This window comes from Erpetoichthys calabaricus, chromosome 11 (assembly GCF_900747795.2).
Source record: "Erpetoichthys calabaricus chromosome 11, fErpCal1.3, whole genome shotgun sequence".
Lineage (NCBI taxonomy): Eukaryota > Metazoa > Chordata > Cladistia > Polypteriformes > Polypteridae > Erpetoichthys > Erpetoichthys calabaricus.
In genome coordinates, this window is record NC_041404.2 from 67,577,658 (window position 1) to 67,605,400 (window position 27,743).

The 27,743-nt window shown below is 41.1% G+C and overlaps 1 protein-coding gene across 2 annotated transcripts in view; it reads left to right on the forward strand.

Annotated features, from left to right (window-relative positions):
• Positions 1-26,713, forward strand: part of LOC114660528 (uncharacterized) — a 41,033-nt gene extending 14,320 nt beyond the window's left edge. For both annotated transcript variants that reach the window (XM_028813276.2, XM_051933504.1), the window contains exons 5-8: positions 382-526; positions 3,160-3,252; positions 15,655-15,764; positions 25,692-26,713. In XM_028813276.2, the coding sequence (XP_028669109.1) occupies positions 382-526; positions 3,160-3,252; positions 15,655-15,764; positions 25,692-25,775 (432 nt within the window). In that variant the 3' untranslated portion in view covers positions 25,776-26,713. The remainder of the gene's footprint in view (positions 1-381; positions 527-3,159; positions 3,253-15,654; positions 15,765-25,691) is intronic.
• Positions 26,714-27,743: the final 1,030 nt, after the last annotated feature.

The following is a 27,743-nucleotide window of genomic DNA, read 5'->3' on the forward strand; positions in this document are numbered from 1 at the left end:
GGCCGCTTGACTGAAATATACAGTGTAAGAGTATGCAATCCCTATTATTGGCCAACTCCTGGACCTGCTTGCTCTTGTTTCATAATGGAATCGGCTGGAACTATAACCTTGAGCATGAAGCTTCTTAATATGGGAAAAATATCTAAGAAAGTTGATCAACCTATTTTCTTATCTGCATATCAACTGTGTGTTACTGGGGTCAAGAAGTGGTAGTTGAAAACTAACAACTCTGCAACAGCCCATTGCTACGGCAGTGGAAATCTAGCCCTAATAATATTCCCTATGGAAATGGCACTTTTTTCTTTCTTGTATATTCTGACTTAATTTATGGATAAGGTTATTCTGCATTGACAGTGTGTCTATTCTTATGTCATCCTGTAGGTCAGAGGTGTTGGTGTACGTGAATTTTTAGTGTCTTACTACAATAGTCCTCATCTTAGACAGCTATGTGAAGAGATGAAGAACTTGAAACGTGATGATGTAGTCATTGCACTACATTATCAGAAGTCAATTCTGCCTCAGCTTGGTGAGTGAAGTGCTGTTTGAAGAGGTTAAACGTAATGTGCTGCTGGAGTATGTGAATTTCCCCTTGGGGTTAATAAAGTATCTATCTATCTATCTATCTATCTATCTATCTATCTATCTATCTATCTATCTATCTATCTATCTATCTATCTATCTATCTATCTATCTATCTATCTATCTATCTATCTATCTATCTATCTATCTATCTATCTAAACATTGCCCCACTTTAAATGGTAAATGGATTAGATAGTTGAAAACATTAATTATAAATAGAATATATACTGTATAGTGGATTCAAAACATATTCAGACCTCTTCATTTTCTGCACTCTTCATTATGTTGTAGATTTATTCTTGAATAAATACATTTTCCATTTTTACCTATAAATGTATACTCAATAACTCGTAATGACAAAGTGAAAACATGTTCTCAGAAAGGTCTGCTCATTTATTAAAAAACAAAAAACTGAAATCTCACCTTCATATAAATATTCAGAACCTTTCTTTTGGTACATCCAAATTGTGGTCAGATGCATCCTGTTTGCTTTAATTCTTCTTGAGATGTGTCTAGAACTTGATTAAAATCCACTTCTGGCAAACTGAAATGACTGGGCCTCATTTAGAAAGACAAACACCTGCGTTAAGTAAGGTGCCACAATTCACACTGCATTCCAGGAAAAAAACAAGTAATTAAGTCCAAGGAACTCTCTATAGACCCCTGCAATCAAATTGTGACGATGCATAGATTGGCACATAGCTTCAGAAGTTCTCTGCTGAAATGGGAAAACCTGTCATAAGATCAACCATGACAGCATCACTCCTTCAATCAATCAGACTTTATGATAGAGTGGCTAACTCACATTAAGAGATTGCCAAATAGCTTTTAAAGGACTTCAAGAGTATGAGGGAAAAGATTCTATAGTCTTATGAAAAAACATTGAATGCTTTGGGCAGACCTCCAAGCACCATGTCTGGCAAATTCCTACTATGAAGTATGATGATGTCAGCATCGTGGTTTGGGAGTGCTTTACAGCAGAAGGGAAGGGGAGACTGGTCAGTATTGGGGGAAGGGTGAATGCAGCCATATACAGAGAGGTCCATGAAGGAAACCTGCACAAGAGTGCATACAATTACAAATTGAGGTGAAAGTTCACCTTTCCCCGTGGCAAAGACCCAAAGCATACACAGTGAAGACAATGCTTGAGTGGCTTTGAGTAAGTCTCTGACTGTCCTTGAGTGGCACAGCCAAACTCCACACTTAAACACAATAGAACATGTGTGGAGATGTGGAGCTCCCATCCAAAGTAAGTACTGAATTAAGGGTCTGAATATGTATATGTTGTATGAATGAGAGATTTCAGTTTTTGATTTTTAATAAATTTGCAAACCTTTCTGAAAACATGTTTTGACTTTGTCATTATGGGTTATTGAATGTAGATTGATTGGCAAAAATGTTAAAATGTATCAATTTATTATTGTATATATGTGGGTCATTTATATTCTTGATAGAAACAAGCTGTGTATTAGTAATATTGTGCCTCGACTTCAGCACGCTCTGTAGTTCTTTGTGGTCTTGACTATTGTGATTTGGTTTCTTTTTAAAAAAAATTCTGTCATTTGATCACCTTTTATGGTTTGTCTTCAATTATGGTTTCTAACAACTAGAGAACCCAAGTGTAACTTTTATAGATTCTGGCCTGGATTCTGCTTGAGATAAATGTTGGTGACACTGTGATAGATGAAGCTGGGTTGGAAAGGGATGGATAAACATTTTTTTTCAAACAGTTTCAAATTATTTTTTACATATAGCACTTTTTTACATGTATGTCTGGTAAAAGTATGTATTTTATATACTGGTTCTAGATTGGAAAGATAGTGCAGCAGGTAGTGTGGTAGTAACTGTATATACTGGCTCTGTAAGGGGGTGAGGTTTGGATATCCCTATTAGCTGAAAAAATACGTTATCAGTACAGCGCATCTATTAGCTAGTAAAACAACCTTGTAGGGCTAAATTGTCTTGTTTGTTTTATGTTCTTGTCATTTTGAGTCATAATATCCACCCATTTTTAATGATGTCACCTTTTGATAAAAGACTGTATATACAGTACTAACGAGAGGTTTATAGGTAAGTAATAACACCTTTGAGTGGTCTAATTAGCATATTTAATACTTTGTGTGCATCAGTATATTTAAGCCAGCCCCAAAGTATTAACACATAAACATTTGAGCTGGCATTGATGTCAGGTTTTAATTTAGTCCATTTTTGCACATCTGTCAACATAAAGAGTGCCTATGTTAATTAATGTTGTCTTATTTTAATTTCTTATTTTGTCTTTTATTTTTCTTCTCTTCATTATGTAAAGCACTTTGAGCTACTTTTTGTATGAAAATGTGCTATATAAATAAATGTTGTTGATGGGTAAACTAAAAGGAAAGTACATAATTCAATTCTGAGCTTTCCACAATACTTGAAGTGGGTTATTGTTTCTTTTCGATTATCATTTAGGAAACAAGAAATGTATAGATTTGCCACTTGGAGGAGACCCTGTTAATACTGGTTTGGGTTTCTGAAAAAAATCTGAGGTGTCACAGATCTCAGAATTTGTTCCATTTGTACTTTCTTTTTTATTGCAGGACCAAAGCAAAAGGAAGAGCTGAAAATTGGGGAAATGAAGTTTACAGTGTGGCATGTGTTTACTATGGCCTTGAGTGTTGAGCATGAGCAAGGTGTGGTGAGCATTTTTTTATTAAGATAGCACATTTTTGTAAGTTCAACAGCCATGTTTATTTTGTCTTGCTATTTCTTCAGCTGTCCCTACTATATGGAGACACATAAAATATTTTCTCATGCAAGTTACTCATTTCCTCTACTCTTTGGGGGCTGATAAATAATGGGATTTTTTGTTTTTGAGGGAAAACTATTTCTTATTACAATGAAATAAAACCCAGAAATGTTACCATTTTCTGAGCATAAACTACAGCTCTTTAATTGTGCTGCTTAATTTTATATAGATTTTTTTGTTCATAAAGTATTCCAATAATATTTCACTCCACATGTTCTCTTGACATTTCCCCATGCTCAGAATGAATACTAAGTTGTCTAAAATAAGAAACATCAACATGTTTAGAACAAATCTTTTTGTCATGTAGTACTGAGAGTAAAGTAGCTGACCTGTCTGCTTGAAGGGGCAACACAGTCCTCTCTGTCCAACACATTGAGAGTGTGCTGCCTTCTCATTTTTATTCCAAGAATTCTAGTTCTCTGGATAGAATGTGTTGCCTCCTGTCTTCCTAGAGGTGTTTTCTTACCATTATTAGCCTCTCTTATCTTTGAACGTTTTCTATAGGACTGTCCATCTTGTTTGTATCAATGTTCCTTGCAAGACATTTCCAGTCAGGCAGTACATCATTGAGTATATATTTTGGAAAATACAGTAGTTTGGAGTTAGAGAGAAAAATTGTTGGGAAATTCTAGTGAACCACTAGACAGTTGAGGTGGTGGTTAAAAGTCCAGGTCCTTTAAGATAACGGCATCTTCTCATGAAAATAAAGAGACATACTAGAGTTCTGATATGAGACTCAGGACTATATGCATATTAATATCTGTCCGTCTTTCTACTAGATGTTATGTCTTTTGACATGCATGCATATTTCTTTAGAATATTGTGTTAAAATACTCTGTACAGTTTTCAAGAAAGCTGCTCTAGAAGAAAAAAAAAGTTCAGCAATTTGTAAGCATTTGGAAGTGGACAGAAGTCATATATAGCAATATGTGAAATAAAGCATGGCAAAGATTTCTTAAGGCCTTTGTATAACATGACATATGTTAAATAGTGCTCAGACAGGTTTCAAATGCATGAATCAAAAGAGCACTTTCTTTACAGTAATGAAAATATAGTATCTGGTTAGAAAAATTATAAAAGCATTTTAATGTGAAGAAGGACTGCTTTATGAAATAAGTCAGAAACTTAATGATTTTAACAAGTCTTGTTCTTTCCCTATGTGTAATCATCAAAATTATCCACTGTCTTACATTATAAGCATAGACAAAGCTGCGCTTTATGATAGGAGAGAAAGCAAATCCATATACAGTGCATCCGGGAAGTATTCACAGCGCATCACTTTTTCCACATTTTGTTATGTTACAGCCTTATTCCAAAATAGATTAAATTCTACACACCACACCCCATAATGACAACGTGAAAAAGGTTTACCTGAGGTTTTTGCAAATTTATTAAAAATAAAAAAACTGAGAAATCACATGTACATAAGTATTCACAGCCTTTGCTCAATACTTTGTCGATGCACCTTTGGCAGCAATTACAGCCTCAAGTCTTTTAGAATTTGATGCCACAAGCTTGTCACACCTATCCTTGGCCAGTTTCGCCCATTCCTCTTTGCAGCACCTCTTAAGCTCCATCAGGTTGGATGGGAAGCGTCGGTGCACAGCCATTTTAAGATCTCTCCAGAGATGTTCAATCGGATTCAAGTCTGGGCTCTGGCTGGGCCACTCAAGGACATTCACAGAGTTGTCCTGAAGCCACTCCTTTGATATCTTGGCTGTGTGCTTAGGGTCGTTGTCCTGCTGAAAGATGAACCGTCGCCCCAGTCTGAGGTCAAGAGCGCTCTGGAGCAGGTTTTCATCCAGGATGTCTCTGTACATTGCTGCAGTCATCTTTCCCTTTATCCTGACTAGTCTCTCAGTCCCTGCCGCTGAAAAACATCCCCACAGCATGATGCTGCCACCACCATGCTTCACTGTAGGGATGGTATTGGCCTGGTGATGAGCGGTGCCTGGTTTCCTCCAAACGTGACGCCTGGCATTCACACCAAGGGGTTCAATCTTTGTCTCATCAGACCAGAGAATTTTCTTTCTCATGGTCTGAGAGTCATTTCAGGTGCCTTTTGGCAAACTCCAGGCGGGCTGCCATGTGCCTTTTACTAAGGAGTGGCTTCCGTCTGGCCATTCTACCATACAGGCCTGATTGGTGGATTGCTGCAGAGATGGTTGTCCTTCTGGAAGGTTCTCCTCTCTCCACAGAGGACCTGTGGAGCTCTGACAGAGTGACCATCGGGTTCTTGGTCACCTCCCTGACTAAGGCCCTTCTCCCCTGATCGCTCAGTTTAAATGGCCGGCCAGCTCTAGGAAGAGTCCTGGTGGTTTTGAACTTCTTCCACATTCGGATGATGGAAGCTACTGTGCTCATTGGGACCTTCAAAGCAGCAGAAATTTTTCTGTAACCTTCCCCAGATTTGTGCCTTGAGACAATCCTGTCTCGGAGGTCTACAGACAATTCCTTTGACTTCAAGCTTGGTTTGTGCTCTGACATGAACTGTCAACTGTGGGACCTTATATAGACAGGTGTGTGCCTTTCCAAATCATGTCCAATCAGCTGAATTTACCACAGGTGGACTCCAATTAAGCTGCAGAAACATCTCAAGGATGATCAGGGGAAACAGGATGCAACTGAGCTCAATTTTGAGCTTCATGGCAAAGGCTGTGAATACTTATGTACATGTGCTTTCTCATTTTTTTTATTTTTAATAAATTTGCAAAAACCTCAAGTAAACTTTTTTCATGTTGTCATTATGGGGTGTTGTGTGTAGAATTCTGAGGAAAAAAATTAATTTACTCCGTTTTGGAATAAGGCTGTAACATAACAAAATGTGGAAAAAGTTATGTGCTGTGAATACTTTTCCGGATGCACTGTACCACCCTAACCTAAGACATGCCATAAATACAGATGTATGAAAAAATGCTTTATTGACTCAAAAAACACATGGAAAGAATTATCAAAAGGACAAAGTAAATTGTTCAATAAAAATAACAAAACACTTGCTCACCCACCCCATTTCTCTCAATCCTTGATTACAGTAACATCCTGTCTTTATTCAGCTTTCATTTCCAAATTGAGTAGGCTTGCAGTATGAAAGTGCCTTTAAAACCAACTCAGTGGTTATGGCCATTTTCAGAAACCCCCTCTGAAAGTATGGAGTTATCCAACCACATCTTTTTCTTATCCTTGATCTTCAAAATACTCTTTAGTAAATATCCAGGTGTCATTGGTATCTCACTGGCTGCTTCATCTTAGTAATAGGCAATAAAGCTCCATATATCTCATATAGGAACCCTTTCCTGCCATCTGTGAGTCTGGGTGTGTTTTATCATCACATTATGCCAGTCCCTGATGCCTGTGCTCCATCTGCATCAGGATTTTGTAAGTCACCTTGAGTACAGGTGTCACCTAAAGTATGTAATAATACTTTTTCACCTGAGTATGCATTTCTCTTCTAAGTAGCTTCCTTGAGGAGAACTACAGTTGGAGAGGCAATGGCTTTGCTGATGAAACACTATTTAGATCTTACCTTGTGAATGCTGTTTATGATGAGTGGCATACAGTGGAGGAAATAAGTATTTGATCCCCTGCTGAATTTGTAAGTTTGCAAAGTGAATTTTTATGGTAGTTTCATTTTAATGGAGAGAGACAGAATATCAACCAAACATCCAGAAAAAACATATAACATAAAATTTATAAATTGATTTGAATGTCATTGAGAGAAATAAGTAGTTGATCCCCTACAACGCATTCAGAATTCTGGCCCACACAGATTGGCTGTCATTATGTGTATGAAACACACCTGTACACACAATCAGTTTCTTCCATTGCAGTCTCTCCATCACCATGGGCTAGACCAAAGAGCTGTCAGAGGACGTCAGGGACAAGATTGTCCCCTTGCTCAAGAAGGCACATGTACAGGTCCGTCTTAAGTTTGCCAGTGAACATCCAGGCCTGTACATGTGCCTTCTTCAGCAGGGGAAACTTGTGGGCACTGCAAGATGTCAATCCATTATTGTGTTATCAATGGTGTTCTTGGCGACTTTGGTAGAGGCAAGATCTTGCATGCAGATCCAGACCAAGGGTGATTGATGGTCATTTTATGTTTCTTCCATTTCCGAATAATCACAGCAACAGTTGTCATGTCCTCACCAAGCTTCTTGCTGATGGTCTTGTAGCCCATTCCAGCCTTGTGTAGGTCTACAATCTTGTCCCTGATGTCCTTTGACAGCTGTTTGTTGTTGCTCATGGTAGTGGAGAGGTTGGAATGAAAGAAATTGATTCTGTGGACAGGTGTGCTTCATACACATAACGAGTTGAGATCAGTAGTATCTGTGATTGATTGATTGATTGCAATCTGTGTGCCACATGGGCACACAGCCAATCTGTGGGAGCCAGCATTCTGGCTGGGTTGTAGGGGATCAAATACTTATTTCTCTCAATGATATCCAAATCAATTTATAACTTTAGTTTAATGTGTATTTTTCTGTATTTTTGGTTGATATTCTGTCTCTTTCCATTAAAATGAAATTACCATAAAAATTAGAGACTGTTCATTTCTTTGTAAGTGAGCAAACTTACAAATTCAGCAGGGGATCAAATACTTATTTCCCCCACTGTAAGTCCCTGAATGTTGGAAATGTCTTTAAAATGTAGCCTTTTAATGCAGTCTTCAGTTTTGCAAATAACCAGTGGCGGCTCGCGTATAGGCACTGTGGAACTGCAGCACCCCCTATTTCCACTTGATATTATCGATAACATTTAATATAATGAGTCCTTTTTTCTTTAATTCTTTCTTTATACTTGTACAATATACAATCCTTAAGCTTAATGTCAGTAGCCATCCCCCAGTTTATGAAAAAGATACAAAAATCATTGTATGGAACTGTGCACTTCACAGTTCCAGCGGCGTGGTGTTTGGCTGTTGTGCACATGTGCAAACAGGAAGCTGTACGTGAGGCTGTGAGGGAGAGAGAGCACTGTCGCTCCCGCAGTGCCGACCCTGGCGTGCTGGTGGAAGGTAGTGTTTTTTTTTTTACTCCGCGTGTGTTGTGCTTAAAAACCGTGTACCATATTCTTGAATGTGATAAAGTGTAGAATTAGATTATTATCCTGCTTCCAGCTATTCTATTTGATTCATTTTCAGGGTTCCCACGCGTCCTGGAAAACCTGAAAATTTTGAGGGTTATTTTCCAGTCATTGAAATGACCTGGAAACTGATCGAAATGGCCAAATGTCCTGGAAATAATCTTTCTTGTCCTGGAATTTTATTTCTGTTTTCGCTTTTTAATTTTTCTGTTTGAAACAGCTTGCTGTTCGTAAGTCTAGATATGATGACAGCTGAGCTAGGTCATGGCCTCTGCTGCGCAATGTCTCCACCTACTGAGACATGTATAGGCAATTATATTTGAGTTTTGACCCTCGTTCCTCTAGCTTGTCAGTAGCTGACAGGAGAACAACAGAACATCGGTTCATCACTTGAAATTTCTGCTGAGTGCATGACTGTAAGTATGACCACAGTGCATATGGTGCAACTGACAGTTTTGTTACTTCATACCGTCTGATGTGGACCCAGGTTGCATATTAAACATGTCAAGTAAATCGGCGATGCTAATTTCTGTTAGCCTGTTAATGGCAATTCCCATTAGGTGTTAGCATATTATTCGAAGAAGACAGGTCTAAGGAGGCCCCAGATATTAGAAGCTTGATAAACCTAGGAACCTGTGGTCTTCATACAGTTCATGGAAGCTTCCAACAAGGCGAGAAGGAAAGTGGATGGAAGATAGGTGACAAACTAAGAGCCCTTTGGCAGCTTTTTCATGACACACCAGCCAGACGGGATGACTTTATTGAAATTACCAAAACATCAACATTCCCTCTAAAATTCTGTGCTCACAGGTGGGTGGAGGACTTGCCAGTGGCAGAGAGAGCACTTAAGATGTGGCCACATGTTGAAATATTTGTCGACAATTACAAGAAACTGCCAAAGAGTAAAATGCCAACGTCAACATCATACACTGTGGTCAGAGAGGCTGTTGGTGACCCCCTTTTTGAGGCAAAATTACAGTTTTTTGCCTATGTGGCAAGGCAGCTGAAACCCTTTCTTGAGACTTTCCAGACTGATGCCCCCATGATGCCATTTTTGGCAAAAGACCTTCAGGCCCTTCTGAAGAGTTTGATTTCATGCTTTATGAAGAGGGAGGTACTGGATAACATCAAAACACCTGTCCAAATGCTTAAAATTGATGTACTGGACAAAACACTCAATTTGCCACTGAAAGAGGTGGATCTTGGCTTTGCCACCAAACAAGCTCTTGAGAAAGCCTCAGAGAAGCTGCTTGAAAAACTGCTGCCAGGTTAACAATTCCGGAGAGAATGTGTAGCCTTCCTGTCCGCAACAGCAAAGAAACTGCTGGACAAATGCCCTTTGAATTATGCAGCAGTAAGGCACATGGCATGCCTAGATCCAGTAACTATGATCAGCGATGAAAGGCGTGCCATCTCCATGTTTGAGAAGCTCTTACAGTTGCTTCTTAACGCCAAATGGCATACAGCAGAGGACTGTGACCAAATCCTGAGTGAGTACAAGATGTTCCTCACTGAAATGGTGCAGCACCATAAGGAGGAATTTCAAGGGTATAGAAGTAGCTCCTGTCGGCTGGACACATTCATGGGAAGATTTGATGGTGACAAAGCAGAGTACGCAATTCTGTGGAAATCAATGAAAGACCTGTTCACATTGTCACATGGGCAAGCAGCGGTCGAAAGAGGGTACTCTGTGAATAAGGACATGCTGGTTACAAATCTGAAAAGAAGGACTCTGATGTCTCTTCGCCTAATCCAAGATTCTTTGACTGGTGGCTAATTTGATGGAGTATTGCCAAAGCCCCTCTTGCAGCATTGCAGAAATGCCAGGATGCGGTATGTCCAATACCTTGATGATGAAAAAAAGAAGGAAAAGGAAACTGAAAATGACAAGCAAAGAGAAGAGCTCCGCTCTGAAATCACAAAAGTGGCAGCAAAGAGACAGAAAATAATCACTAGCTTTGAGGCAATGCAAGAAGAAGCAGATGCAATGGCAGAGAAGGCTGAGAGAAAACAGGACTTTACACTGCTCACAAAATCTAATGCCTATTGTAAAAGTGTTGCTGAAAAAAAGAAAGAGGTCATCGGTCTGGATGCAGTTTTATCAGACCTCAAGGAGCAACACCAGCATTGTTTCTAAACCTAGGCCTACATCAGATGCCTTTTTCATAGGTTACACTACAGTGACTTATAGATTGTTTTTTTTCCAATATACTGGAGTTCAGGCTCTTATCTTTTGTTCCTAGTATTCTTTCTAGTTTAACCAAGTTTTCAACTCAGGAATTGATGGCAAGGCTATCATGATTTAAAATGGATGTATTTTGCTTCTTTTCCCACAAAGATAAGTTCTTTATTATAATCTTTGTCATTGACTTATGCAAATTCTACAGCTGCTGTATTCCCAGTAAAGCTACCAGTTGAAAGTTAACTCTGACTTTGTTTTGTCGCGTGCCAATTGTTGCATATATTAGTGTTATAGGCATCATACACATGATATAGGCAATAAATTGGCTTTATGCAGTTTTGTTTAATACAAACATTGTACATAAATTTATTTGATACAAACAATGACATAATATGTAATATGCAAGTAACTTTTACTGAAATTAGGTCACTATGGTAGCCTATTTCATGGTGTGATCAACAGCTCTATACTGAACATTATGGAATTGCTCAGTATATGTCAGTGTTTGGATAGTTTTCCACAATCCAAGAGGCATTTATTTCTTTAAAAGAGTTTTGCAGTTTAAAACAGTGTGTAACAAAAAGAGGTCAAACAACTCCATTATACATCAGTGCATTAATTGGTGTTGCCTTTATGTAATTTAGCATATCGGTGACACGAAGTCCGTGCATAATCAAAGAGAATTTAAAATGGTGTTAAGCCTGCGACTAAAGTGTATGACTGTATGACCAGATCCTGTCATGAATTTCCGGAAAAAGCTCCTGGAAACGTCCTGGAAATGTCCTGGAAAATGATTCCTTAAAAAGAGTGGGAACCCTGATTTTTTTTTCGGTTTCTGAATAAATTTTCTTTTTATACATGTTTGTTTCCTTTTACACAATTTTAAAACAAAGGCTAAAAATTTTCTGGAGCAACACCCCCACTAATTTTAGCTATGAGCCGCCACTGCAAATAACCAAAACTACAAGTGATGAAATCTGATGAATTTGATTTTTTGTCTAAGCACATCGTCATCAGCAGTGGTACCAGGCAAGATGGACCTCTAGGGTGAGAAGGCGCTACTGTCACAGCTTCAGTAAGATATAAAAAAGCATGGATGTGTTGTCTAAGACATTATTTACTCAACACTTAATATAGTATCCCTGAACTCACTGCAGGGAATTATTTGCTATATTTTGTATTTAGATAACACTTTGTTAGGTGCCGCCTTATATGATGTGAGAAGCACCTACTGCATTAGCCATGTCTGTCTGTTTCTCTGTCTGTCTTTTGTATGAAATAACTTAGCCTGCCATGGACCAATTTTGTTGAAATTTGGCACACATATTTTTCAAACATATTTGCTGAGACTGATCAATTATCATTGAGACATGCTGAACTCAAGCAGATCACACTGTACAAAGTTTTAAAATTTTAAAATCTCCCATTGAAAAGCACAGGTGAATTGATGAAGTTGTCTATGCTACCATTTCAAATCTACCTTGAGAGCAGATGTACCAACTTTATATATATTGTCACAAAAATGAGACATAGTCACATAAAGGTTTGGAGCAGCCACCCGTATAATTTGTTCTCCAGGCTGCAAAGTTGCTTTCTTTTGAAATATAGCACTGATGTGCTCACAACAGAGTCCAAAACAAGACAGAGGGAATAGGGAAAAGGGGCAGGCTTTTAAAGGGGAAGACAGGAAGTGAAGTCATAAGGATCGGGCCCATGTTCTTCAACCATTGGTTCGAGCCCGGACGTGACATCACAGGGGCCGGAGCCGGTAAGGTCTCCTTCCATTGGCTCGGTCCCGGAAGTGACATCAAGAGAGCCAGGTGGAATCTCCCGTGAATGGTGTATAGGAAAGGGAGAAAAAGAGTCAGTGCACTCTGCCACATCCCGGCATGCCTCAGAACTGCCTTCACTCAAGCCCTTTAGCTGCCTCCCATGCGCACGTGTGTGACAATATATATATATATATATATATATATATATAGTATATTTTCCTCTTTTACTCGTCTGACAGCCACTGATGCCCAATGCAAGTGAGTCAGACACCGGGGAGGGCTGCACGTAAATAGCTCATTCAGCAGTATCCTTTTCCTGCTGCTTTAGGTAAATTAACCATAAAAGTATATAAAAATGCTCCTCTGGAAATTAATGGGAAGGGAAAGAAATTATGTAAGCATATATAAGATTGAATTGACTGTACTAATATAATCTGCAGCTTATTATTGTAAAGAAATAAAGTTATCAAACTGCTCCTATGGAGTTTGAACAGATTATTACACAAGAAAGATAGAGCTCCTCTAAGTAATATAAACATACCATGAAAGAGAACTGCAGTTGATGTGCTGAGGAGCATGCAACAGGAACCACACTGTGATATACAGTTTCTGTGGTGATGTAGAGTCTGCTTTTGTCCCAAAGAGCAAAGACAAGGCAGGCTTACAGTTTGCACCACACTACTGGTAAAACATATAACAGACTAAGCGTGGGTTACATTTTATCTATGCCAGAGGAGTTTGTTTTGCTTTCATATATCTTCATACTGGAATTAAAATCTTTAAAATAATTGCCACCCTTCATATTCACATTATATAGTTATGTTCCTGAAACATTCGTTTGGATGTTGTGTGAACACCATATTATATACAATACATAACAAAGCTATATGGGATATTGTAGTCTACCTGTTTGGACTAAATCCAGAGAAATAACGCTCCAACACTCCAGTGACGCACAAAATGCAAGACTGGATGATGCTATCTACGATTCAAAGCATAATATGTTATACGGTAAACTTATTATTTGTAAGTAGGGAAAGTTCACAATGAAATACAGATAGAAAGTTCAGTACAGGCAGCACATCCTCTTTGTATACAAAGTACTGGTAATCTTTATACTGTATATAATACACTACCGTGGCTGTTCATTTGTCTGTTCAGGATTTTAAATCACCTGTAGCTTGCAAACCATTTGACCTATTGACCTATTGAAATTTGGTACACGTATACTACGTGACGTCTACTATCAGCTTTCGGAGTGATGATTGACCTCCAAGGTTATTCCTCTTTTTATTTTTATTTTATTGTAGAATCAACTCTCAGTAGCGGCCAGCAGGGCCGCCATGCGGCGCATGTGTACGGGCGCCGTTCTCATCCCTACCACTTTCGCCGTCACTTCCCCTATCTCTTCATATCTAAAATTATTATTGAGGCAGATTGAACACCTAAGTGCCAGCTTAAGTGAAAAATTAAAGAAAACGTACTAAGTAATTGCAGCACAAACACTAATCAGTTTTAATGCGAAAAGATGCCAACAAATGAAAAGAAGTGGTCCGCTAGGGTGGAGAAAAGAAGAGCTGCTCAGGAAGCAGCAAATGCATCAACCTCTGAGCAAACGAATGCTAAACGTACAGAGAAAGAGGATGAAAACTATGAATGCTCAAGTCAAGTGTATTCACTGCACGTTATCGTGCAGTGCACTGTTACTGGTTGTATAATAATAGTTATTTTTCTTTTGGTAATTTTAATGTACTATTCTATTGGGCATGCTTTCAAAAATGTTATGTTTAAGAAAACGGAAGAAAAGTTAGCCACAGACCCTCCAACACTAAAACATCAATCCATGCCATTGTTACATCACTTGACTTGTTATCTGCTGTGTATTAAAGCTACTGAGCCACCACATTGCAACCTTAAGCTACATTTTTAAGTACATGACATTGTAAAGTACTGTTAAAAGGAATGTATTTAATATAGTCTACTAACACATGTATTTCCATTATATTATCACTGTTCTTTTGAATATGACTCACTGTTCCAAAAATGATTAATAAAAAATGTGACTCTTAAATGAAATAAATGAAAACTGTGAAATACTTCAACTTTCCTATTAGTTAGTTGTCAAATGCTCCTGAATGTTACACCATGTGTATACATTTTTAACTTGTTATATTATGTTGGAGTCAAAAGACATGTAGCAGCAGATAAGAAGTAAGAAATACAATACAATACAATGCAGTTTATTTTTGTATAGCCCAAAATCACACAGGAAGTGCCGCAATGGGCTTTAACAGGCCCTGCCTCTTGACAGCCCCCAGCCTTGACTCTCTAAGAAGACAAGGAAAAACTCCCAAAAAAACCTTGTAGGGAAAAAATGGAAGAAACCTTGGGAAAGGCAGTTCAAAGAGAGACCCCTTTCCAGGTAGGTTGGGTGTGCAGTGGGTGTCAAAAGAAGGGGGTCAATACAATACAATGCAGTACACAGAACAGAACAATTTCTCAATATAGTAAGAAATAAAAAATATAAATTTTAGAAGTACAGAGCAGAATTTAACAGTAGATGATATATCCCATAATAAGATTTGGATTTGTGTATAGAGTCCTGGAGACCTCATCCTTCAAGCTGCCTCCCCCATTTAGCCATTCCACGGCTGAAACAGTGCTGGGCCAGCCAATCAGATGAAAGGACCCCTCTTTCCCACGATTCCTGCGATCCTCCATCTGGGATGACTTTTCCTTAGGCAGGCAAAACAACTTGGCAGGTGGGCCGTGGCACCAAGTGCCACATTTGAGTACTGAAAAGAAAAACAGAATAAGTGAGGGTTATTATACAATTATAACTGTCATGTTACTTATGTTTAAGTGCTAATGACTAACAACAGAGATGCAGTCTGTACAGTTAATCAGCAGCTCTAGTCAGGATATGCTAAATGAAATGAAACAAAATCATTGGTTAATATAAGGAAAATAAATAAACAACTTCTTTAATGTGGGCCATGTTCTCAAAAGCTAACTAAAGAAAATTTATTGTTTCCGTTCTTAAAACAGTGAACATTATGACATTATTTCTAACTAGATTTTCTGCACTATGTACTGTACAGTAATTGGTGATATTTGTGTCTGCTCTTACCATCCATATAAAAGTTCTGTCAGTCTATTTATTGTGGTTTAGAGAGTCGGACAGAATTTAAAGTACAGTATCATGTTTACATTAACAAATTGTTACTTTAAACAACTTGTACCCAAGCAGGTCTAGACTGGAGGTGGCTGGCAGAGAAGTTGGATATTCCTCAGTTCTGTACACAGCTTTGGAGACAGAAAAGCAAAAATCCTGCAGAGGAAGTGCTAAATTCCTGGAAAGTGAGTCTGGATGTTTCATTATGGTTGATATAAGTGTTTGTTTATTCAGAAGAATGGGGTTATTTTGTCTTATAAACCATCTATTTTCTAACTTGCTTATCCAGTTCATATCCAGATTTTGCATGTTATCCCTATATCACCACATGCTTTCTTCCACTTTTATTAGTAATTTTAGTGCAGTGCAAGAAGGCCACACCACAGGCCTTGGCCACTAGTTGCACTGTGTGTTCTTACTGATCATCCCATCAGTACAGTTGGCAACTTATGGGGGAGATCTGAGCCCTTGAAGAGTAGCATGTGGCCAACACTCAAAGGGTGCTGGGGGGTCTCTCCTGCTGAGCTCACACTGGGCTCTTGCCAGGAAGGCCAAGGGAAAGTGAAGACTGGAGACAGGGAAGATGGCTGAGCACAACAGCCTGCAGATGCAGAGGGCCTGGCTGCGGGGACTCAAGCCTGTGAAGAGTTGACTGTACCTATCGGGAGATGTCTTCTCTATCTGCGGAAACCCTTTTGGGGTAAGCAGATGAGATGTCAGTTTTTAGAGAGAAGCGCACTGTTTTTACACCTATTTTTATTGCTATTACAGTAATCCATTCTCGATCGCAGGGGTTGTGTTCCAGAACCCCCTGCGAAAGGTGAAAATCCGTGAAGTAGAAACCATATGTTTATATGGTTATTTTTATATTGTCATGCTTGGGTTACAGATTTGCACAGAAAAACAGGAGGTTGTAGAGAGACAGGAACTTTATTCAAACACTGCAAACAAACATTTATCTCTTTTTCAAAAGTTTAAACGTGCTCCATGACAAGACAGAGATGACAGTTCCGTCTCACAATTAAAAGAATGCAAATATATCTTCCTCTTCAAAGGAGTGCGCGTCAGGAGCAGAGAATGTCAGAGAGAGAGAGAAGAGCAAACAATCAAAAACCAATAGGTGCCGTTCGAGCTTTTAAGTATGCGAAGCACCGTGCGGGAAGCATGTCGCTTGACAAAGCAGCTGCAAGGAAGGGAGCAATGTGAAGGTAGTCTTTCAGCATTTTTAGATGAGCATCCGTATCCTCTAGGCCAGTGTGCGAACAGCCCCCCTGCTCATACCCTCTCCGTCAGGAGCAGAGAATGTCAGTGCAAGAGTGAGAGAGAGAGAAAAGCAAACAATCAAAAATCAATAGGTGCTATTTGATCTTTTAAGTATGCAAAGCACCGTGCAGGAAGCATATCGCTTGACAAAGCAGCCACAAGTAAGCCCAGCAAGGAAGGGAGCAATGTGAAGGTAATCTTTCAGCGTTTTTTGAGGAGCGGTTGTATCCTCTAGGGGTGCGAACAGCACACGTGCTCACAATATATTTGAGGAGTTTACATAATACGTGCTCTGATTGGGTAGCTTCCATGCCATCTGCCAATAGTGTCCCTTGTATGAAATCAACTGAGCAAACCAACTGAGGAAGCATGTACCAGAAATTAAAAGACCCATTGTCCACTGAAACCCATGAACCAGAGAAAAATCCGTGATATATATTTAAATATGCTTACATATAAAATCCACAATAGAGTGAAGCCGCGAAAGTCGAAGCGCGATATAGCGAGGGATTACTGTATTTATTTATTTGTAAATTCACTTTAGGATTTTTGTACCCTAAGTTCTTGTCAATAAGCCGCGGCTTATCTAAGGAAAAAACTTGTGAAAATGAAAAAATAGAATATCGGCTTATACATAAGTCCGGCTTATACATCCATCGCGGGGGTTGCGTTCCAGAGCCACCCGCGAAATAAGAATATCCGCGAAGTAGAAACCATATGTTTATATGGTTATTTTTATATTGTCATGCTTGGGTCACAGATTTGCGCAGAAACACAGGAGGTTGTAGAGAGACAGGAACGTTATTCAAACACTGCAAACAAACATTTGTCTCTTTTTCAAAAGTTTAAACTGTGCTCCATGACAAGACAGAGATGACAGTTCCGTCTCACAATTAAAAGAATGCAAACATATCTTCCTCTTCAAAGGAGTGAAGCAAACAAATCAATATGTCTGTTTGGCTTTTAAGTATGCGAAGCACCGCGGCACAAAGCTGTTGAAGGCGGCAGCTCACACCCCCTCCGTCAGGAACAGACAAAGAGAGAGAGAGGGAGAGTTTGTTTTTCAGTCAAAAATCAATACGTGCCCTTCGAGCTTTTAAGTATGCAAAGCACTGTGCAGCATGTCTTTTCAGGAATCAGCTTTACAAAAGATAGCAACGTGAAGATAATCTTTCAGCATTTTTAGACGAGCGTCCGTATCGTCTAGGTGTGCAAACAGCCCCCCTGCTCAATCCCCATACGTCAGGATCACAGATAGTCAGCGCAAGAGAGACAGAAAAGTAAGCCGGGTAGCTTCTCAGCCATCTGGCAATAGCGTCCCTTGTATGAAATCAACTGGGCAAACCAACTGAGGAAGCATGTACCAGAAATTAAAAGACCCATTGTCCGCAGAAATCCGTGATATATATTTAAATATGCTTACATATAAAATCACAATTTAAATGACCGCTACGCGCTCGTGTTGACTCGGCGACGCCCAGAGCAGAAAGAACGCGCTCCGGCCACTCCAACCGCGCCATGCGGGGAGTGAGAGAGACGCCAATATCTCACACTCTCTCCCCCCTTAAAGAAATTAAATGGGCGCGAGTGAGACCACTGACCTCCCTCCCTTCTATTAGTTATAGGTTATAGTACGTTCGGCTTATCCATGAGTCCGGCTTATCTATGATACGATTTTATTTTAAAAATTCGTATGATTTTTGGTCTCCGGCTAATACATGAGTCCGGCTTATAGACAAGAACTTAGGGTATATATTTACTAACTGCAAGTCTGTTCACTTCTGAACTTTTTTGTGTAAATGTAACAACTGCAAACCTGATGCTCATCAGATTTTTTGTGCATATGTAGCCACAGATTCTATTAGTATAGTATTGAGATAATTGGTTCACATCAGATAAGTAAGAAAATGTACTTGATTGCAATGTTTGGTATAACCAATTTTGAGTCTGAGTAAGATCAATACTAGTAATAGGTTTGTAAACATCAAAATGAACTCTGTATAAAGCTCCTGTGAAGCAGTCTTTTAATTTCCTGACTGTTTACCCCAAATTTAGCAAATAATACACCATTTCTGTAAACTTCAAATGCGCTTGTAAAAAATTTAGATGTAGCTAACAATTTGCAACATCATTGTTAATTGTCAACATTTTTGTTGTATTATAAAACTGTGTATCATACCCAGTGTCTTACCACAGATTGGAAAATGTGTTGCCAAATTTCCAAACCTAAGACATCCATATCATATTCCTACAATAATAGACAGTAAAATAAACAATTTCAATCTGCCTTTACACATATTATATGGTGTGGAATAGGTAGATTATGTTCATAAGGGATCCATCCATCCAGTTTCCAACCCGCTGAATCCGAACACAGGGTCACGGGGGTCTGCTGGAGCCAATCCCAGCCAACACAGGGCACAAGGCAGGAAACAATCCTGGGCAGGGTGCCAACCCACCGCAGGTTCATAAGGGATTCCATTTTAATTGATGGAGATCAATATATAAATTGAAATATGTGTTGTGTATGGAAAGAACAGTTTTTTAGCAGAACTTTCCTCCTTCTTTCCAATTCACAGTTCCTTCTGTACGACATATGTCAGTGCCATCTTTTTCCTGTCTAAGACACTTCCCCGTTTTGTCTTGTTAGTCCACCCTACTGCTCAGAGGTGCTGTTCATCTACACCAGTACTTCCCAAACTCGGTCCTGGAGACCCACTGTGCTTGCAGGTTTTTGTTCCAACCAGCTTCAGTTTTTAATTGGACTCCTAGGATAATTAAGTGAACTGTTATTTCCCAAGCTCTGTGTTTTGGTATTAATATAGAAATGAAAAAACTAAGTTTGGTAAAAATATATTATATATATTAAAATTTACCAAGTAGTTATATGGGAAAAATGTATTTTTGTCTATTTAACAATATTTTCATCTTGATTTTCATTCAACTTTTCCAGGTGTTCTAATTGTTTAATTAATCCATTATTTACTAAATGGATTATCTGCTTTGCTTGTTTTTAATTGTCATTAATACGATACAATGAAGGGGGAAAACTGCACAGAGAAAGGGCAAAATATAGTGAAATCAACAAAAGAGAGTTAAGCATTTAAATCTATAGCAAAAGCAGAAATATTTCAAAATGTCTTATAAATGTAAAATTCATGCTGATGTGCTTTTCTGAATTTAGAATAAAAGAAGAAATACCAGCTAATTAAATGAGATCAGTGTTATCAGGTGTTGTCACTGATTAGGAATCCGGTTGGAACAAAAACCTGCAGCCACAGTGGGCCTCCAGGACCGAGTTTGGAAACAACTGATCTACACCACTCATCTGTTGGAGACCTTCATTTCATACACCGGCACACCTCAAACAGACTTCTGTTAGGGCTGCACAGCATGTTAGCATAGCGTACTACAAAATCTCAGGTCAGCTAAATTTCTTTTTTCTATGATGCCACCAAATTTCAGATTCATCAACGCATTTTTTTAGATTTTGGGGTATTTAGTTTTTTGTCAGAATGTCCTTTTTAGTGGATACCTACTGTCCTAGATGTACCATATGTCAAATTTCATCTTTTTAACTAAATGGGAAATAGTGTTCTTTTTGATGTGTGAGTGAATGAGTCAGTCAACGTTGCATTATATTCAGTATATATAGATTAACAAACCTCCAATGATGAATCAAAACTTTGGACGACGTTTTCCCTTGCCTGGACATGGGTCACCGGTGCCACCCTCTGGAGCCAGGCCTGGAGGTGAGGCTCGATGGCGAGCGCCTGGTGGCTGGGCCTACACCCATGGGGCTTGGCCAGGCACAGCCCGAAGAAGTAACATGGGTCCCCCTTCCCATGGGCTCACCACCTATGGGAGGGGCCAAGGAGGTCGGGTGCAGTGTGAGTTGGGTGGTGGCCGAAGGCGGGGACCTTGGCAGTCTGATTCTCGGCTACAGAAACTGGCTCTTGGGACGTGGAATGTCACCTCTCTGAAGGGGAAGGAGCCTGAGCTAGTGCATGAGGTTGAGAGATTCTGGCTAGATATAGTCGGGCTCACATCAACGCACAGCTTGAACTCTGGAACCAATCTCCTTGACAGGGGCTGGACTCTCTACCACTCTGGAGTTGCCCCGGGTGAGAGGCGGTGAATGGGTGTGGGCATACTTATTGCCCCCTGACTTGGAGCCTGTTCATTGGGGTTTACCCCGGAGGACGAGAGGGTAGCCTCCCTCCGCCTTTGAGAGGGGGGACGGGTCCTAACTGTTGTATGTGCGTATGCACCGAACAGCAGTTTGGAATACCCACCCTTTTTGGAGTCCCTGGAGGGGGTGCTAAAGGGCATATCTTCTGGAGACTCCCTCGTTCTGCTGGGAGACTTCAATGCTCACATGGGCAATGACAGTGAGACCTGGAAGGGCATGATTGGGAGGAATGCCCCCCCCCCCGATCTGAACCCGAGCAGTGTTTTGTTATTGGACTTCTGTGCTCATCGTGGATTGTCCATAACGAACACCATGTTCAAGCATAGGGGTGTTCATATGTGCACTTGGCACCAGGACACCCTAGGCCTCAGTTCGATGATCGACTTTGTGGTTGTGTCATCGGACCTGCGGCCACATGTCTCGGACACTCGGGTGAAGAGAGGGGCAGAGCTGTCAACTGATCACCACCTGGTGGCGAGTTGGCTTTGATGGTGGGGGAGGATGCCGGTCAGGCCTGGTAGGCCCAAACGTGTTGTGAGGGTCTGCTGGGAACATCTGGCAGAGTCCCCTGTCAGAAGTAGCTTCAACTCCCACCTCTGGCAGAACTTCGACCACATCCCGAGGGAGGTGGGGGACATTGAGTCCGAATGGGCCATGTTCCATGCCTCTACTGTTGAGGCGGCTGACCGGAGCTGTGGCCATAAGGTGGTCGGTGCCTGTCGTGGCGGCAATCCCCGAACCCGTTGGTGGACACCGGCGGTGAGGGATGCCGTCAAGCTGAGGAAGGAGTCCTACAGGACCTTTTTGTCCTGTGGGACTCTGGAGGTAGCTGATAGGTACCGCCAAGGCAGGCCAAGCAAAATGCGGCTTTGGTGGTTGCTGAGGCAAAAACTTGGATGTGGTAGGAGTTTGGGGAGGCCATGGAGAACGGCTTTCGGACGGCTTCGAGGAGATTCTGGTCCACCATCTGGCGTCTCAGGAGGGGGAAGCAGTGCAGTGTCAACACTGTATATGGTGGGGATGGTGCGCTGCTGACCTTGACTCGGGATGTTGTGGGTCGGTGGGGGGAGTACTTCGAAGACCTCCTCAATCCCACTAACATGCCTTCCAATGAGGAAGCAGAGCCTGGAGACTCGGAGGTGGGCTCCCCCATCTCTGGGACTGAGGTCACCGAGGTGGTCAAAAAACTCCTTGGTGGCAGAGCCCCGGGGGTGGATAAGATACGCCCGGAGTGCTTCAAGGCTCTGGATGTTGTAGGACTGTCTTGGTTGACACGTCTCTGCAACATCGCATGGACATCGGGGACAGTGCCTCTGGATTGGCAGACTGGGGTGGTGGTCCACCTTTTTAAGAAGGGGGACCGGAGGGTGTGTTCCAACTACAGAGGGATCACACTCCTCAGCCTCCCTGGAAAAGTCTATTCGGGGGTCCTGGAGAGGAGGGTCTGTAGGATAGTTGAACCTTGGATTCAGGAGGAACCGTGTGGTTTTCGTCCTGGTCGTGGAGCAGTGGACCAGCTGTACACCCTTAGCAGGGTCCTGGAGGGTGCATGGGAGTTTGCCCAACCAGTCTACATGTGTTTTGTGGACTTGGAAAAGGCATTCGACCATGTCCCTCGGGGAATCCTGTGGGGGGTACTCCGAGAGTATGGGGTACCAGCCCCCCAGATAAGGGCTGTTCGGTCCCTGTACGATCGGTGCCAGAGCCTGGTCCGCATTGCCGGCAGTAAGTCGAACCCGTTTCCAGTGAGAGTTGAACTCCGCCAGGGCTGCCCTTTGTCACCGATTCTGTTCATAACTTTTATGGACAGAATTTCTAGGCGCAGCCAGGGTGTTGAGAGGGTCCGGTTTGGTGGACTCAGGATTGGGTCACTGCTTTTTGCAGATGATATTGTCCTGTTTGCTTCATCAGGCCATGATCTTCAGCTCTCTCTGGAATTGTTCGCAGCTGAGTGTGAAGCGGCTGGGATGGGAATCAGCACCTCCAAATCTGAGACCATGGTCCTCAGCATTAAAAGGGTGGAATGCCCTCTCAAGGTTGGGAGCGAGATCCTGCCCCAAGTGGAGGAGTTCAAGTATCTTGGGATCTTGTTCACGAATGAGGGAAGAATGGAGCGTGAGATCGACAGGTGGATTGGTGCGGCATCCGCAGTGATGCGGGCTTTGCATCGGTCTGTCATGGTGAAAAAGGAGCTGAGCTGCAAGGCAAAGCTCTCAATTTACCAGTCGATCTACGTTCCTACCCTCACCAATGGTCATGAGCTATGGGTAGTGACTGAAAGAACGAGATCGCGAAAACAAGCGGCTGAAATGAGTTTCCTCCGTAGGGTGTCTGGGCTTTCCCTTAAAGATAGGGTGAGAAGCTCAGTCATCCGGGAGGGACTCAGAGTAGAGCCACTGCTCCTCCGCATTGAGAGGAGTCACATTAGGTGGCTTGGGCATCTGATCAGGATGCCTCATGGACGCCTCCCTGGTGAGGTGTTCTGGGCACGTCTAACCGAGAGGAGGCCCCGGAGAAGACCCAGGACACGCTGGAGGGACTATGCCTCTCGGCTGGCCTGGGAATGCCTTGGGATTCTCCCGGAAGAGCTAGAAGAAGTGGCCGGGGAGAGGGAAGTCTTGGCATCTCTGCTCAAGCTGCTGCCCCTGCGACCTGATCTCGCATAAGTGGAAGAGGATGGATGGATGGATGGATATATAGATTAGCAGTAACAGCAGCAGTATTACAACTTGTACAGAGTACAGTGAAATTTTGTTAAAAACAGAAAAGTTTCTTTTAATGTTTTTAGTGATATTGTTTGGTAAAATTAGTGCTTTATTTAGACAGCCATTTATGATATTATTGAAGAGGTAAATACTTTGCTTTCACACCAAAAGTGCTAGTAGTAAAATAATGTCTTAGCTGTCCATTGACTTTATTTCATCCATCCATCCATTGTCTCCCGCTTATCCGAGGTCGGGTCGCGGGGGCAGCAGCTTGAGCAGAGATGCCCAGACTTCCCTCTCCCCGGCCACTTCTTCTAGCTCTTCCGGGAGAATCCCAAGGCGTTCCCAGGCCAGTCGAGAGACATAGTCCCTCCAGCGTGTCCTGGGTCTTCCCCGGGGCCTCCTCCCGGTTGGACGTGCCCGGAACACCTCACCAGGGAGGCGTCCAGGAGGCATCCTGATCAGATGCCCGAGCCACCTCATCTGACTCCTCTCGATGCGGAGGAGCAGCGGCTCTACTCTGAGCCCCTCCCGGATGACTGAGCTTCTCACCCTATCTTTAAGGGAGAGCCCAGACACCCTGCGGAGGAAACTCATTTCAGCCGCTTGTATTCGCGATCTCGTTCTTTCGGTCACTACCCATAGCTCATGACCATAGGTGAGGGTAGGAACATAGATCGACTGTTAAATTGAGAGCTTTGCCTTGCGGCTCAGCTCCTTTTTCACCACGACAGACCGATGCAATGCCCGCATTACTGCGGATGCCGCACCGATCCGCCTGTCGATCTCACGCTCCATTCTTCCCTCACTCGTGAACAAGACCCCGAGATACTTGAACTCCTCCACTTGGGGCAGGATCTCGCTACCAACCCTGAGAGGGCACTCCACCCTTTTCCGACTGAGGACCATGGTCTCGGATTTGGAGGTGCTGATTCTCATCCCAGCCGCTTCACACTTGGCTGCGAACCGATCCAGAGAGAGCTGAAGATCACGGCCTGATGAAGCAAACAGGACAACATCATCTGCAAAAAGCAGTGACCCAATCCTGAGCCCACCAAACTTTATTTCATTCTTGAAAAAGAAAAAAGGTCCCAAAATGTTAGCTATATGCAAAGAAGTACCCTGTTTTAGTCAAGCAGGCAGCAATATTTAAAAGATTTTGCCTAAGAACTACATGATTGTTATTAAGTTAAACCACATCCTTTGATAATAAAGTCAGTTACTGTTTGGTTTTTGAAGTTATATAATCCTTAGTTTGACAGAACAAAGGCTTTATAAATTCTCAACATTTGGAAGATTATTGCACTGCAAACATCAATTGGCAAGAGAGAACTAAGGCAGTAAGAAATGAATATAATGAGTAAATTAAAACATTATACTCATTATTCAGTATTTGCTGTAAAATATCTTACCATACAGCAGCAGCAATGTGATCAACTAAATATTTATATTTAACATTCATGAGAGATAAGTTTTATACAGTCATTTTACAGCTCCTACTGCACATACGTTTTAGTATGGAAGTGTCTTTTCCTAGAGAATTTCATGTTGAAGGAAAGGTACAGACACACGTTTTTGTTCCATTCACTGCTGCTAGGATATTCTTTAGCTCCATGACCCTGACCTGGATAAAGTGAGTTAAAAATGGACGGATGTGTGAATGTGTAGTCTGATATTTTATAGAACTGTATTTCTATGTGAAGGAATGGGAAATGTGTGCTGCTAGCATCAGATTAACAGAAAATAACTTTTTGTCTGTTGCTTTGTTACAAAGCACCATTTATTACTGTGTATTACCCCCTGTTTATCAGTGCTTTTAGAATATTTAGGGCTATATTATTACCATGAGCAACCTGAGATCTGCTATATTAATCTGAAGAGTACTTTATAATATACATGAATGTCAGACTTCTTTGAGTCATTCTTTTCCCTGGTCTTCTTTTCTGTTGCAGAATAAAATTAGTGAAGCCACAGTAGGGAAGCTCTTTGATTACATGATCAGTATGAAACGTGAGGATTTGGCAGACCTTCTTTAAAGGTGATAGTTTCTGGAAGCAGCTTGAATTTTTCACATACGCAGGAGGCTTTCATATCTGGTGATGAACTCCAAGCTAGCATCAGCTTTCCAATGTCAGACTTGAACAGTTGTGGAGCCCAGTACAGAATTCCCTTTCCTGTGTGATTTGAAACCAGTAAAAGAACCCTGGAATGCATATGAGGTAACAAGAACTTTGCAGTCACTGGGGCTATCAATTTCAGCAGGAGAATCAAGAAATGCAGTCTTGTCATGTATTAAGTAGAAAATTACAGTAAGTATGTTTACTGTGTACTGAATTAATACTAAAAAAGCATTATATGCTTATATTTGCATTTACTGTTGAACATTTCCAGATTGACCAGTCTATGAATTACATATTATGGAGCATGAATCCTTAAATGTATGGTTATGATTATTCAAAGGGGATGGTGTTTTAAATACAATTTTTGGTTTGAGTTAGACAATGAGAATGTTGATTTTTTTCCCTATGTATTTAGAATATTGTATTATACTATTTATGATGATCTCACCCTTCTTTCAAAGGTAAAAGAAAATGTCATATTCAGCAGAATTGCAATAGTTTTGCGATTGTTTTAATGTAAAAACATCCATTTTCAGTTCTGGTTATCACAGATGTTTAGTCACATTAGAGATTGAGCTTTCCTAGGACAATCAACAGGGAGAATATTAAAAATAAAGTTATCAATTAAAACACTAAGCTAGCAAGCTAACCATTATTATATTAAACTAATGTGAGAAACAAATTTTAAAAAGGGTACTTGATTTGGGTTTAGGATCAAGAGACAGTTCCAAAGAAAGTCATGAGAAGTGGATATGGCTTTGCAGTTTGACTTTCATTCTAGTTCACAGTTTAGAGTCTGACAAATTTTGTGATTCAGTTTTCAATAACAAAGGTAAGATTTCTTTGATACCTCTTGTCACAAGAATAATAAATTTTATTTATATTGCACTTTATATTTTAGCAATCCCAAAGTGCTACAGAGTAAAAATAGAATAATAAAAAACAGAAGAATCTATAAAGTACTTTAACAAAATGTCTTCCTAAAAATCCTAGCCTAAAAAGACTGAAGAACAGTCGTAGACTACTAAGCACTGTTGTAAGTCGCTCTGGATAAGAGCGTCTGCTAAATGTTGTAAATGTAAATGTAAATGTAAAAAGATGAGTTTTTAGGTTTCGCTTAAAGGCCTCAGTCGACTGTGGGGCTCTCAGGTAATCAGGGAGGGCATTCCACAGCCTCGGCGCCACAGATGAAAACGCCCTGTCACCCATGCTGCTGAGCTTAGTTCTGGGGACTTGAAGGGTGTTAGTGTGTACAGAGTGGAGGGAGCATAAGGAGGTGTGAGGGGTAAGGAGTTCCTGTAGATAAAGAGGGGCATGTCCATAAATGCACTGATGGGTAAGAAGGGAGACCTTATACTCTATTCTGAATGAAACAGGGAGCCAGTGAAGGGTTTTCAGGATTGGGGTGATGTGATCATGCTTTTGCACCCTCATCAGGATCCTGGCAGCGCTGTTCTGAATATACTGGAGTCTCTGGATACTCTTGCCAGGAATCCCAATGAGGAGCGCATTACAGTAATCCAGCCTGGAAGAGACAAAGGCATGGACGAGCTTCTCTGCATCTGCCAGGGTGAGTAATGGGCGGAGTTTGGCGATGTTCTTGAGATGGTAAAAAGATGACTTACAGAGATATTTGATGTGGGTGTCAAAAGTAAGCTGGGAGTCCATTCTAACACCCAAATTAGTAACAGATGTGGAAAGAGGAATATTTTGACCAGAGAGAGTAATACTGGTGATGGTAGAAGAGCAGAGATGATGTGATGTACCAACTAAGATGGCTTCTTTTTTGGATCTATTCAACTGAAGAAAATTGAGCCTCATCCATGCCTCTATCTTCTCCAGGCAGGTAGTCAATGTAGATGTTGGCAGAGGAGCAGTAGAGGA